At 38.6% G+C, this 14,679-nt stretch overlaps 1 protein-coding gene across 1 annotated transcript in view; it reads right to left on the bottom strand.

Moving 5' to 3' along the window:
- Positions 1-14,679, bottom strand: part of LEKR1 (leucine, glutamate and lysine rich 1) — a 150,064-nt gene that overhangs the window by 59,333 nt on the left and 76,052 nt on the right. Inside the window, exon 7 of the mRNA XM_053918039.1 lies at positions 6,795-6,876. Within this exon, the coding sequence (XP_053774014.1) occupies positions 6,795-6,876 (82 nt within the window). The remainder of the gene's footprint in view (positions 1-6,794; positions 6,877-14,679) is intronic.

The following is a 14,679-nucleotide window of genomic DNA, read 5'->3' as shown; positions in this document are numbered from 1 at the left end:
CTTGAATTTGTAAAACTCACTGCAAGAATTTAGGGCCTTTGATCTCTCTGCTTCCAGATGCAGCGTTTTAGTATTGCTGGCTCTTTTCTCTTACTCAGATCTTAACTCAAAGGCCATCTGCTCAGGGATACCTCTCTATCAAAAGTATACCACCCCTCCCCATTGCTCACATTCTATTATGTCTGTTTCATATTTTATTCAGCCCTTAACATTACCTGAAATTACCTAAACAACTCAATTGGAGCTTGTCAGTCTTGTTAGTCCAATATCTAGTGCCTGTCCAGAACAGTGATGGCACATAATCACTCAGCAAGCATTTTGTATCGAATGAATGAATGAAGTACACCTAGCCTGTTCGATCTAGGATCATGTGAAAAGCAGATCTGCACTCTGACACTGGAATGCCACCAGACCACCTACCTGCAAGGCAAAACATTCTCATGAATGACCAGAGAGGTAAGAGGAAAATTAGAACTTTATATCTCAGACGGCAGTAATAAAACAGCTCCAAGAACAGACTGGTCAACTGTGTCAGATGTTTCTGAGAAGTCAAACAACAGCTTTACAAATCAGTAATTTATGACAGTCATAAGCTGATCATTGCTCACATTATTGGTTAAATGAGACAGTTGGGGCTGCAAATAAAATTAAAGGTAAGTAGATTAAAAAGGCCCCTAAATTAGAAAGTATACGTTGTGTAACCACTCCAGACATATTCACTAGTAACTGATAAATTACGAATCATTTTACGTGAATTTTGCTCTTTTTATCACATACATAAACGTGAGTGCCTTCACAATGTAAGCTACTCAAGCAATGTGTAAGTAAATAGAGTCAAGCAAAAGTCTCTCTACGCCCCACCTGCACTTGCAGAGGCGACTGTTGTAATCCTACCACCACTTACTCAGTGCATTCAAATCCGTGTGTGTGTGCATTCATACGCATTTTTAACATGAACAGAATTATTTTTCTAATCATATTTTTAATCTCTCACAACAGCATATTCTTTTATGGTTACAAGCCTGGAATACATTGGAAGATATCTTAATTTTTTTAATTTATCTTAATACCCCTGTTTGCTATTTAATAATTTTCTTGGGTGTTACATTTTCCCTGTGTGAGTTCACAGCCATTGTGTTTTGGGAGGCAGGTGGTGGGAGGGAGGCTTTTCCTCAACCTGTGGTTGGGTGTCCATCCTCCGCCTTAGGATCCTCTGTTTACTTGTCTGCTTTGCTGTTTGTTTTTGCCCCAGGTTGTTTCTGGACGTTGTGATGAAGGGTCAGGTTGTGGTGGGGGAACTAAAGGTTTGTCTTGGGAAGTGGGGACCCCAGCTTGTCCTGGGATCAGTGGCTGCCAGGCTTCCCAGCTCCGGTCTCCACACTCATCGCTGTATCCTGCATGCAGATGACTCACTAACGCTGCTTGGCACAGTGCCTGCTGGTCAGAGGGTGGGTGGTGAGGGGCCAGTGGCTTCCATGTTCCCAGTATGACTCCTCAGAGTGGGCTTCATGGACCACCTGCATCAGGATCAAGTGGGGAGTGCATAAAAAATGCAGATCGCTCAGAGCCATCCCAGATCCAAACATAAAATCAGACTGTTTGTGGGAATGGAGCCCAGACACTGACCCTGGCATTGGGTCCAGGCGGAAGGTCATGGTCATACTGGAACGCACAGTTTCAATACACTCCGCAGAATTCTTCCGCAGACTGGAATTTGAGAAACACTGTTCTGGTGATTCTCCAGATCCTCCTCCCTGCTCTTTGTGTTAACTGATTCCAAGAGGGGTCCCCACCACACAACTGGTATTCCTCAGCTTTATTCCTCCATAGAGTTGACCTCTTTATAATCCTATGTATTCTCTTTCAGGAATTCCTACAAATTTCTCACCATCTATAGTGGTCTTTCTTGTTAGTCTTATTTATCTATGTTTATCCTGATACATATACATAAATATATATTTATGTTTATACTGATATATATACACATAAATATATATTTCTATTATAAATATATGTGTAAATAAGTATATATATTTATATATAAATATATGTGTAAATAAGTATATATATTTATATATAAATATATGTGTAAATAAGAATATATTTATATATGTAAATGTATTTACATATAAATATATATATTTAAAGGTAATAAAGTTGCATTTTTAGAGCATCTGTATTTTTCATTACTTCAGGGACGTCTTCCCTAATCTAGATATTATGATACTTACAAATGAAATTTATAGAAAATTTCATCAGCAACTTTTCAGTGCATCACGAACATTCTGCCTCTTTGGCAAACACTCACCACTGCTCACCTGCAGAGCAAGCAGCGCAGCTTCCTTCCTGGCCGCCAGAGCCCTTTGAGTACCTGCTCTCAGAACAACTCCTGCTTGGTCCAGGGGTGCCCAACCTGCAGCCCATGGCCACATGCAGCCCGGGACGGCTGGGAATGTGGCCCAACACAAAATCGTGAATTTACTTAAAATATAATGAGATATATTTGTGACTACATGTCGCAATGTATTGACTGTGGCCCAAGACAACTCTTCTTCCAGTGTGGCACAGAGATGTCAAAAGTTTGGACACACCTTGCTCATCGAATTGTGGTTGCCACCTTTTCTTTGCCAGGGATTCATTTAGAAGAGGGTGTAAAGAAGAAATGTAAAGAGGGCTGTTTGGTAGCTTTTGGGAGAATGTTTTTGTCACTTCTAAAGAGACACCATAAAAACAGGCCCTTCATGCCTCTGGGTTGGTTACTTTTGGATGCGGTTCCTGGAACTGCAGGTGTGTCATGGTCACAAGGGACGAGCAGTGGGGTGAAGCCAGTGCTGAGGACAGCAGGTGGGAGACAGGAGCCGGGAGATACCTCGGAGCTGCGGGATGGACTAAACCTGAAACCACTCCACCACTGTCACTGGTAGCCCAAAGCATCCTGACTGGTGAAATCTCTTTTCAAATACGTAACAAGTTCTCATAAACCTTGGAGAATATTTTCTCATAAACCTTAGGAAGAAAAGAGCCTCAAGTTCATCCATTTAAAAACTGCCTCTTCCCCTTAAGTAAAAATACACAAAGCATATCAAAACATTGAAAATCTTTAAACAACAAAACAGCAATCTTAAGTTGGATATGTGAAACCCATTCCCACCCCTACCCTTCAAAAAGGGTGAGAATTAAAAATTCAAATACACCTGATTTCACACCACTTTCCAATTTCTGTAAGTTCAAAAGGTTTGTGTGTGTGTGTGTGTGTGTATAAACTATCCAATTTATTAACAAACTGTATGTCAAACTTTTTGAGTGAATTATTTTAACTTCCAACTGAATTTATCATAAAACAATGGCTAAGTCACACATTTGGTTTTAATCTACAAATAAAATAGTGCTTACATATTACTGGGGACCTCCTGAGCTCTGAGTGCCCCGAGCAGTCCTAGGCTCTGACCCTAAATGCCCACCCTGCTGCACTGCATGCTAGCAGAGAAGAAGGCAGAGAGATGGCGTGGAGACGGAAATGCTGCCAACAGCCAGCACAGAGAAAGGTCTCCAGCAGTTGGGGCCATTTTAGTGGCTCTATCTCTGATAACTCAAATTTTCTAAAAATGGGTACTCTGCCTATTTTCCAATTTTAAGAAGTTCTTATACAGGCAGGGAGCACCAGTTTTATAAATGGAAACAACAGCATCGGCATGTGTGCAGTTGCATAGTGATTTCCTCCAAGTAATTCATTTGATGGGCATTAGTGAGATGGTATATTTCTCCCTTCCACTCTAATCTCCTCTGATTCTTACTGTTTCTCAGCACTCATAAGTTATGTCAGAAATACAACTAACAGAAAATACCACAAAGCACATGTGCATGTTAAGTGGGCAGGTTCCTTGTATAGAGAGAGAATTCTGTGCACACTCACAGAATCAATTCACATCACAACCAATAAGCTTTACTCCCTCTCCTCGGTGTGCGTATTTCTGCGTTTTGCTTCTCTGCTAATGTGTCAGGACTCTTCTCTATCTACTGAGTTTTGGTGTGTTCACAAGTTCCATCTTAGCTGGTAGGTACCAACCAGGCCTACCTCCCTATTCCTAGACTGTTCCCTCTTCATTTTTTGAGCTCCGAGAAGCCAAAGTCATACAGTAGCAGGGGCCTGACTAGGATGCTTCCACATGGGACATCTGCATAGCCAAAGCCCTTACCAGTGTTCTCAGAGGCCGGGGAACAATGATTATGTTCCTGGCAATCACTACCTTGTTTCTCTTTCTTGTGTTTCTTCTCACGCAGAAAATTACTTCCTGCACCTAGTGAGTCAAGAACCTCCCATCCACTCATTCCTTCAACCTTAGCCACCATATGCAGAAACTGAACTACTGTACTTACTCTACTATTAACCACAAAATTATAAAGCATGAATATTTGATTTTTCTTATTTTTCAAAAACAAATTATTTGATAAAAATAGTCCAGGTATACATTAATTTGATAGGGCATTTTTGAAATTTGTTCTGCCTGTGTTATTAAGAGTTTTATTAATGGATGGAACTGGAGAGCATTATGCTGAGTGAAATAAGCCAGGTGGTGAAAGACAAATACCATGTGATCTCATCTATAAGTGGAACCTAATCAACAAAACAAACATGTGAGCAAAATAGAAACAGAGACATGGAAATAAAGAACAAACTGACAGTGACCAGAGGGGAGGGGGAAGGGCGATAACCGGGGAAAGAAGGGGAAGGCTCACATCAAGGAACATGTATAAAGTTCCCGTGGACAAAGACAATGGTGGGGGGAGAATTGAATGTGGAAGGTGGGGGGTGGGTAGGGCAGGGGAGAGTAATGGGGGAAAATGGTTACAACTGTAATTTGTCAACAATAAAAATATTTTTAATTAAATTAAGAAATAAATGGCAAAAGGCATAGGAACTGACATATGGTAATAAAAGGTAAATAGCAAAAAAAATTTCTTAATGGGGATTGCATTAAATCTATATATTGCTTGGGGTGATATGACCATTTTAACTACATTGATTCTTTCAACCCATGAACATGGAATATCTTTCCATTTCATTGTGTCTTTTCCAATCTCTTTTAATAATGCTTTGTAGTTCCTGTATTAAGTTTATTCCTAGGTATTTTATTCTTTTTGTTGCAACTGCAAAAGAAATTGGGTTTATTTTCATTTCTATTTCTGACATTTCATTGTTAGTGTATAGGAATGCGCTGGATTTTATAGATTGATTTTGTATCCTGCAGCTTTACTGTATTTGTTTATTGTTTCTAACAGATTTTTGGTGGCGTCTTTAGGGTTTTTATATAAAGAATCATGCTATCTGCAAAAAGTGACACTTTTACTTCTTTATTCCCAATTTGGATGCCTTTTACTTCTTTGTTTCGCCTGATTGCTCCGGCTAGGACTTCCAGACCCATGTTGAGTAAGCGTGATGAACATGGACATCCCTGTCTTGTTCCTGATCTTAAGGAAAATGCTTTTAGTTTTTTCACCATTGAGTATATTAGCTGAGGGTTTGTCATATATGGAGTTTATTATGTTGAGGTACTTTCTTTCTAAACCCATTTTATTGAGTGTTTTAACACACTGTTCTTAGAAGTTGTCCATGGTCAACACAACCTTTGGTTGCTAAGCATTCTAAATATTTGTATTTCTTGTGAGCGCCATCCTTTTAAAATATAGGAACTGAAAACCAGATCTACCAGATTATATACCACAAAGTAAAAAAATTTACTTACTTTTAAAAGACTATATAAATTTATTTTAGTTATAATTATAAATTTGCTATATTTATACTGTAAAGTAATTTTTGCAATTTCTGAAATTCATTTTTCTGAAGATTTTTTAATTTATTGAACTTATTGGGGTGACATTGGTTAATAAAATTATATAGGTTTGGGGTGTACAATTCTATAACACATCATCTGTATATTGTACTGTGTGTTCACCACCCCAAGTCAAGTCTCCTTCTATCACCATTTATCCCCCCTTTACCTTCTTAGTCTGTTCTCTGTGTCTATGAATCTGTTTCTATTTTGTTTGTTAGTTTATTTTGTTAGTTCATTAGATTCCACACATGTATGAAACCCTATGGCATTTGTCTTTCTCCGACTGGCTTATTTCACTTAGCATAATGCTCTTCAGGTCCATTCACGATGTTGTAAGAGGTAAGATTTCCTTCTGTTTTACAGCTGCACAGTATCCCATTGTGTAAATGGACCACAGCTTTTTTACCCACTCATCTACTGCTGGACACTAAATCTTGGCTGTTGTAAATAATGCTGCAATGAACACAGGAGTGCCTATATTCTCTCATTTTTAAAAGGAATAGTGCTCTGCATGTTTTACAGGGCATTTTCTTATCATTTGTCAGTACTTTATTTATTACTTACATAAAACATACGTACTCCAGCATTTCAAAATCTTCCAGCTATCTTTTTGAACCTGAAATTGGTAATTTTAAGAACCAGCATCAATGCTGTCTATTCTGGGCAGATAATACAGAGACGATCATAAGAGAAAAAGTTCAGAGACTATTTCACATTATATTACTAATTTGAACGGCCAGGGAAAGTTCTAATACATGGATAGGTAAATTTCTTACTGAGGAAAAGAAAACATTTCATGTATTTAATAGTATTTGCAGATCCTTCAAGAAACAGTCTAGGCCAGGAAAAAAGCAGCAGTGGACCATGCCCACACAGCTGTGTCACCGCCAAAGCAGTCACAGAGAACACATCAGGGGTCTTGCTAAATTCTTACAGCATGTTTAATGTTCACCATCTTACCTGAGCTTTTCTTTACAGTTGTCCAGCTGGGTCACTGCCTTCTGAAGTTTTAGCCCAAGTGCCTCTACTTGAGATTGTAAATCTGAAATGATACAATATATTCATCTGATTAGGACATTTCAAGTGCCAAGATAGTTACATAGTATAAGCCACGTTGTTTTGGAATCCCCACTGCTTAGCTCCTGAAGAATATTGCAACTGTTTATTCCTCTTTGCCTGGATGATCATACATAGCTTGTCCTTCTCTGAAACCCCAGGGAACTAATAGGTTTGGACAGATCCAACTTATTAGCTTCTTTCCCCCCTCCCAACGTCATGCTAATTTTCAAACAGCTAATAGGCTAAGTTTTACTAATGTTTCCAGAGGAAGTTTATGTAGCTAGCATACATATGATTATGTGGTTCACTTGTGAAACACTTGACTGCCTAAGCTATCTGTTGGGGCCTGGAACTGAAAAGCGTTGCTGAGGTCTCCTGGTAGGACTGAAATAGACAAACCACGTGCAAGGCTCCAGGTAAAGAATTTGTTAACTCTGGGTAGCATCTAATAGACTTTCAAAGCCAAAAAAATGCAAGCAAGAAATTGGACTCCATAGAGTCTTAACTGTGGGATTCAAACAGCGTTTAAGGAAGATTATTCAAACAGCCATGGCTAACGTGTGTGGATGCAGAAGTGAAACCAAAGCAGAAAGAACTACTGCTGGAATTATCCGAGCCTGCCATTAGCCTGTGTGTGGGAACTGTGGTGGGAACCCCAGCCCGGAGACAGCCCTTCTTGGCACTCTCCTACAGAATAAGGTGAAAAGAAACCCTTACACAGAGGGACTGACTAACTGGTTTCTACAGACAAAATATTTAAAACACTAGAATTATAAATTCCTATTACATCTTTCAGATGTTTTAGTGACATATTTCTAATAATAAACTTTAACATCTTTATGCATGCATACACATACTATACATACTATACACACACACACACACATGCTCTTCAATCTGCCTTCTTAACTTTGTTTTATGAAGGACAGCCATCTTTTTAAATCAGGAAATAAATTCACTCTAAACAAATGTTTTAATTAGAATTTATCAGATAGTGGCATAAATTTTATGTTTATCTAGTACTTTCACACACATTATTTAATTTTATCCCTGAAACTGCCTTGTAAGTGCTAATAGTCCCATTTTTCAGATGAGGAAGACATAAGGCCCTCTCCAATTCTCTTGCCTGGTGTCTTATAATGAGTAACTGCATTATCCTGCAGTCAAGAAGATTTTACACTCTCCTGGAGCAATAAACTTGAGAGGACAGCCCCTTGAAATAAGATGAGTGGATAAAAAAGCTGTGGTACATTTACACAATGGGATACCACACAGCAGTAAAAAAAGAGAACCTCTTACATTTTGTGACAGCATGGATGGACCTGGAGAAAATTATGCTAAGTGAATTAAGCCAGTCAGTGATAAACAGATTTCATATGATTCCACTTATATGTGGAATCTGATGAACACAATAAGCTAATGAACAAAATAGTGACAGAGGCTTAAATACATAAAACGGACTGACAGACAGATGCCAGAAAGGGCGAGGGGGAATGAGATGAAAGATGAAGGGATTAATCAAAGAACATTTATGTATAACCCATGGTCAAGGACAACCATATGGGCACTGGCTTGGGGAGGGGAGAGGATAGGGCTGGGTAAAGGTGAGGAAAGGCAGAAAAAGCAGGACTGTAACAACATAAACAACAAAAATAAAATTTAAAAAAAGATTCATTATAGACCTACTTGGTAGATAATTTTGTGGGCTACATTGTTTTCATTTATCAAGTGATAACATCATATGAAAGAAAAGATAAAATAACATACACATAGAGAATTTATTTTTGAGTATAACCCCAATTTAGAAACAAGGCGATGTCATAAGTGTTGCATAATGTGATTCTTTGTTTTTAAGTTAAAAGATTTTGACCCATCCTCTGGAGGATACGCAGGGAAGGAAGTTGACATTGGTCGGTGCCCTGCCATGTCCAGGCACCGTGCAGAGTGCTTTCTCCTGTATCATTTCATGCACTGTCACAACTACCATAAAAACAGTCACAAGTGTTATTTTCACCAGTGAAAACCCGAAGGATCAGAGTGGTTAACTTATCGGAGGCCATACGGCTGGGTACCAGTGATCCCGCGGTTCAAACTCAGGTTGGCCTGATCTCGCAGCCCTTGGTTTCCCAGCTCTCTTACACCAACGCAAACACTGACAGCTGGGAGGGGACGCAACACTTGTCCACGAAGGTGTGGGCAGAGTGGGTACAGATTTACGTAGCACACCCCAGAAGCTTTAGAGAGGTGTATTTAAGACAAATGAAAAGTATTACTTTATATAAGATACACAGTAAATCAGTCAAATTTCTAACTCCAAGAGGTGGTTCAGATTTTCATTTTTGAAAGTATAAAAACTAACATGTTATAATTAACAGAAGATATTAAAACAAGATGGTGTAAAAAAAGACAAAACAGTGTCACGATGACCGACTTCACGAGACGAACGTCACAGAAAACATTCTGGCTTCCTACTACATGCCCTGCGGCGCTTCGGTCAGGACACAATCTTCAATCAGTTCGGTCTGAGCCCGCGTGACAGGCGTTCCGTGGTCACTCCTAAGTGCAGCTGTTGTTAACAGGGAGAAGTGACTACCTTCAAAATAAGTTCCAAAGAACTGACACTTGGTATGTGAATATTATGCAATTAATTCTTAATCACCTGATAATTAGAATATTAGTCAGTAAAAAATGGCAGCTAATCCCAAACCATTTTTATCGCATTGCAAGTATCATTAGGTTCATATTTGAATGCGCTTGTGCATCAGTTCCAAAATTTCCTGAGCTTAATGGAAAATAAACTACACAATCACACCCAACTCAAGGAAGAAAAAACTATTACCCTCCAGAGTTACTCTTTTTTCAAGCCCACCTGTATCTCCCTTTCTCCCTATTTCAAGATAAACAGAGATAGCTTAGTGTTTAATTCACAATAGCCAATGAGTAGAGAAGCCACTTCCTTCAGATGATTCACTACATTATTATAGCAACTCTGAGAGAAAATAAGGATAGAAAATACTGCAAGTGTTTTACTTCAAAACACAGAAAACTCTGAAGGCTGTCATGTGAGGCAAATAGAAACAGGAAATACAAATAATGCCAACAAATACATCACTTTATATATGCTGACAAGATATCACAGAGAACTGAGAAAAATTACTCATTATGAATAATCTGTAATGTAAACAATCCGCCAGTATATAATTATGAGTTGGTGAATATATTTTCACAGCTGTTATTTCACTTTTGGTTATATTTTCTCTAATAAGGGAGGACTAAGAATTGTTTTTAAAATACATAGGCCATATCTTAACTCTTCTGAATGAAGCATAAAAGTCCTATTGGTTTATAATTGGTTCTGGTAGACTAGTAGGGTCCTTTTGTTTTTGGAAGCGAGTGCCCAGTGCCTGTCCTTAGTAAATAAAGGAACAGTTAGGATAAGCAGTGGAGAGATTAAGCCACCTGCACCAGACAGCTCCTTCAGTTCCTGAGGCAAGGAGTTCTTAAATAAGTGTATTGTTCTGTGGAGTCCTTCCCTATAGTTAGATAAATTCAACTTCAATTTTCTGTCATTCAGCATGACATTGGATTATGAGGCAAAGGGCCCTGCATGCCTACAAAAAGAAAGGAAGCATTGGCTTTAAACACCGCGCAGATGTAAGGCGGAACCCATGGAAACAATCCAAAATTTACAACATCAAATTCTACTATGATGGGGCTGCGTTCTTTGAAGATATTAAATAAAAAGCAAATGATTTTAAATGAACAAGACAAAAAGAGCTCTTAGCCTCTCTTCATACAAAGCCAGCTGCTTGCTGAAGAGCATTTCGCAGGCATCAGATTTGGGGTAATTAGTCATTTAAGAGAATCCTGTCATTCTGAAAGGTTCTAGAAATACAAAAGGTATTTATGATCATTTTATAGAAGAATATATGACTTTACAGTCATTTGGAGGGTATATTAAGTTAGTATAAAGTTTTAAAAAACAAGAAATCAAATCATTACAGTGGAAAGATATTTCAAGCTTAAAACTTTCTGGATACTACAAATTTAAAATCTGGCTCAAAATGCTATATGAAGGAAAATGATTTCAGGTTTGAGCAGCAGAATGGAAGAATCAGCAAGCAGAAGAATTGGCACCTATAGGTCCACATCCAGGGGAATTTTTTCAATGAGTAATTGAAGGCTGTATAATAACATATATATTAAATGGTGGAACTCATTGAAGAAAAGGAAAAACAGAACTCCCTACTCTTTAACACTCCTAAGACAGGATAACACAGAGCTGTCACGCATGAACTTTAAAGCCAGAGTGCCTAATTTCAAATGCTGGCTCTGCTTCCTACCAGCCATGTAAATCTGGGCACTTTCGTGTCCTATCTATGAGCTGGGTATTATAGCAAAGGATTGTTCAGAGAATTAAGGGACTTGACGTATGTAAAGAGGAGGACAGTACTGGGCACATGCTGAGAAGCAGTGAGTGCCGGCTACCACCACTGCTGGTGGTGGTGACCACCCACCGCCAGCTTCTGCTCTCAACCTCATCACTTGTCACCTTGAGGAACTTGCTGGGACCAGTGTTCCCAAGGGGTGGCTTTGTATAGGGAAGAGTGAAAAATGAAGGTTTTAACTGTGTATTTTTCTTTAACAGTCTACAGAGTAAGTACGGCAAAGTGTTAAAACTAGTTAAATATGGACGATGTCACACACGATTGTTCTAGTATTGTCTATATGACATATTTTACAGATGTGTTGTTTAGAGGGGGTCTTGCCTGCACAAGTCAAGGATGATAGAATGTTCTGAACCGAGTCTAAGCAACTCAGTTCTGTGTGCCCAAGGTAGAAAAAAAAACAAGGGACGGAGAACTGGGAGGAGGTGAGGAATGAGCTTGAATCCGTAATTAAAGACAATTCATTTGATTCTTGAATAGGGAGCAGTGAAGCTCAATTGCAGCTAGAGGGGGTATGGTAACAAGGAGGGTTATTGATTCTGTTTTTGTTTTGAAACACTGGGCCATGTTTATTTGTGTTTGGGAATGATCCATTCTAGAGGGCACCCATGTTTGTGATGTATGCCTTTTAATATATGACTTTAATAAACAGTATTTTTCCCAGGTGTTCAAAAAACTGTACAAAAAAACAAATTGCATTTTAATTCTTACATTTTTTACTACACATTGTTTTTTGAGACCCATCCATGTGGCCATATAATAGATACGATTTACTCCTTTCTGACTGCTATATAACATTTAATCCTGGGCATATACCACATTTTACTGATCTACACCTACAGTGATGAACTAGGTTCTTGCTACTTTGTGTCACTACAAATGGTTCTGCAATAAAAGCTTTTTAATCATAGCTTACAGAGTGGTGTCTCATTGTTGGCTTAATTTGCAGCTTTTCCTGCTTAATATTGAAGCTGATCATCTCATTTTATACTTTTAAGTTGATCGGAGTGGGTAGAAAAGAGACCGTGGAAAGGCAGAACAGAAACTGAATCGTAGATTTGGAGAACAATGGGCTGGTGGTCAGTGGGGTGGGGGTGTGGAGGGATGGGGGAAAAGTGAAGGGATTAAGAAGTACAGATTGGTAGGTACAGAATAGGCAGGGGATGTTAAGAGCAAGTATAGGAAACGGAGTTGCCAAAGAACGTATGTGCATGACCCACGGACATGAACAAAGCAGGGAGGATGCCAGAGGGAGAGTGGGGTGCTGGGTGGAGGGGGGCAAAGGGGAAGAATTGGGATAACTGTAATAGTATAATCAATAAAAAAATAAAATTTAATTTAAAAAAGTATCAACCAATGAATGCATAAATAAGGGAAACAAACTGATGTTTCTCTCTCTCTCTCCCCACTTCCTCTCTTTCTAAAAATCAATAAAAAAATTGAGCATTAACAGAGGAAACCTTTGCAAATGTAAGAATATATACCAATAACAGATGAAAGTTCTTTAATGAGTATTCAACTATATCAATTGCAAATTAACATATTATAATTTCAGCCAACATTTTACAAAGCTCAGATGGTGATACAACCACTTGGAAAATTCATTTCATTTTAGGGTTTATATTTCAGAGGTTTAATTCACATCTATTTTGAAACAAGTATACTTGAAGCACATTAACATTTTCTGCATAATGCCAGAAGAGACTGAAATATCATTTGGCGATTTTTATAAATCAGATGCTAGAACAGGTGTGAATATATGGGCAGCTAAAAAGTTGCAATTCAGTCCAGATGTAGCTATATGAAAACCAGAAAATTAGTTAGCTGGATGTGTGTGAGGAGGAAAGTGAATTGAATCAAGCTAAGGAGATAGTCATATATTTACAATTTGGAAATAAATTATATTCTAATATTAAGGATCAAGATTTACTTCAGAAAAATGCTTCTATACCTCTATTGTATTTTTATCCTGAATATTAAACCAACCAAATATAAAAAGAAGATAACTGTAATTTATAGGGGCTTATAAAATATGATACACTATAGATAAATAAGATAGGAGGAGTCTTAAATTCTTTTTTTTTTTTACCCTGGTTAAGTCATTTAATCACTCTTCCCAACTGACAAAGTGAAGATAACACTTTTTCTATCTCATAGGAACAATCCTCATGGATTACAAACTTCTGAATACTTTAAACAGTTCTGACAAATATGTACAGTACATTCACATAACAATAGATTTCATAATAGAGGAAGTGGGGTAGAGATTATAAAACTCTATTAGTCCATTATATATATACATATATATATACATTTCATATATATGTATGTATGTATGTATAAAATGAGATTTTTCAAGACTGAAAAATACTAGTAATGGATGTGGACAGCCTAGAATTAACTAAGTAGAAGTGATAGTGACTTAAAATGAACAGAATATTAGCTAAAATCATTTATGGATAAAAACAAAAAAGACGGGTAATAATAAAGTAAATGAATAAATGGAAGACAGAGGAGTTTACATCTAAAAATATTTCCGACACTTTCAAGGAGAGGCACATAACCTGCACCTCTCTAATGAAGAAAGATGCGGTTTGCAATCAGAAGGCTTCCAGAGACCCCGCATGCAGGAGGAACTCTGTGCACAACTGTGTGGGGACAGAGTGCATCTCCCACCACACACAATGCTAATCCTTTCTCCCTGTGCTTGGATGGCAGGAAAATAAGCAAAGGGCAAGAATTTCTTTGTAAGAGTGTTTTCATGCTTGAAAACTCCTTTGTGCTAACTGCATTTCAAAAACTCTTACCACACAACTCCAAGGTTTAAAAGTAGTGAGTAAAAAACAAAAACACTTTATAATTTTAAGACTAAGGAGATCTGAAAGCTGCATGCAGAAATGAGAAAAGATTTGGCTGTCAGGATTTTTTCCTGAGGCTACAGTTTTCTTTATTTGGCAAGAGAAACTTTTTCACCATCAACGGGAGATGGGTGTGTGCAAGTGCACACACACACCAGGCTGCCCAGGCGCCCTGACTTCCCCACCCCCACCCCCAGCGTGGAAACCTCTCCCTCCAGAGGCTCCATAGGGCTGGCCCTGCCAGGGTCCTGGTGTGGAGGAGGATTTCCCACAGGTGGGTGGGGAACTGGCTTGTATCTGAGCCTCTCTGGAGGAGGGGACTTTTCAGGCTTCTCTGCCCCAAACTTCTTAAATTATCTGTCAGAGAGGTGAGCCCGTGCCACTGGCCTGGTTTAAATGCTACAAAAAGAGCCCAAGGATGCCTCCCCTGCCTCAGGCACGCAGCGAGAGCAGATGTGTGTACATGCGTGTGCATGTGCG

Source organism: Desmodus rotundus, chromosome 2 (genome assembly GCF_022682495.2).
Source record: "Desmodus rotundus isolate HL8 chromosome 2, HLdesRot8A.1, whole genome shotgun sequence".
Lineage (NCBI taxonomy): Eukaryota > Metazoa > Chordata > Mammalia > Chiroptera > Phyllostomidae > Desmodus > Desmodus rotundus.
Note: the sequence above shows the minus strand (reverse complement) of the source record. Positions and strands in the feature narration are given on the sequence as shown.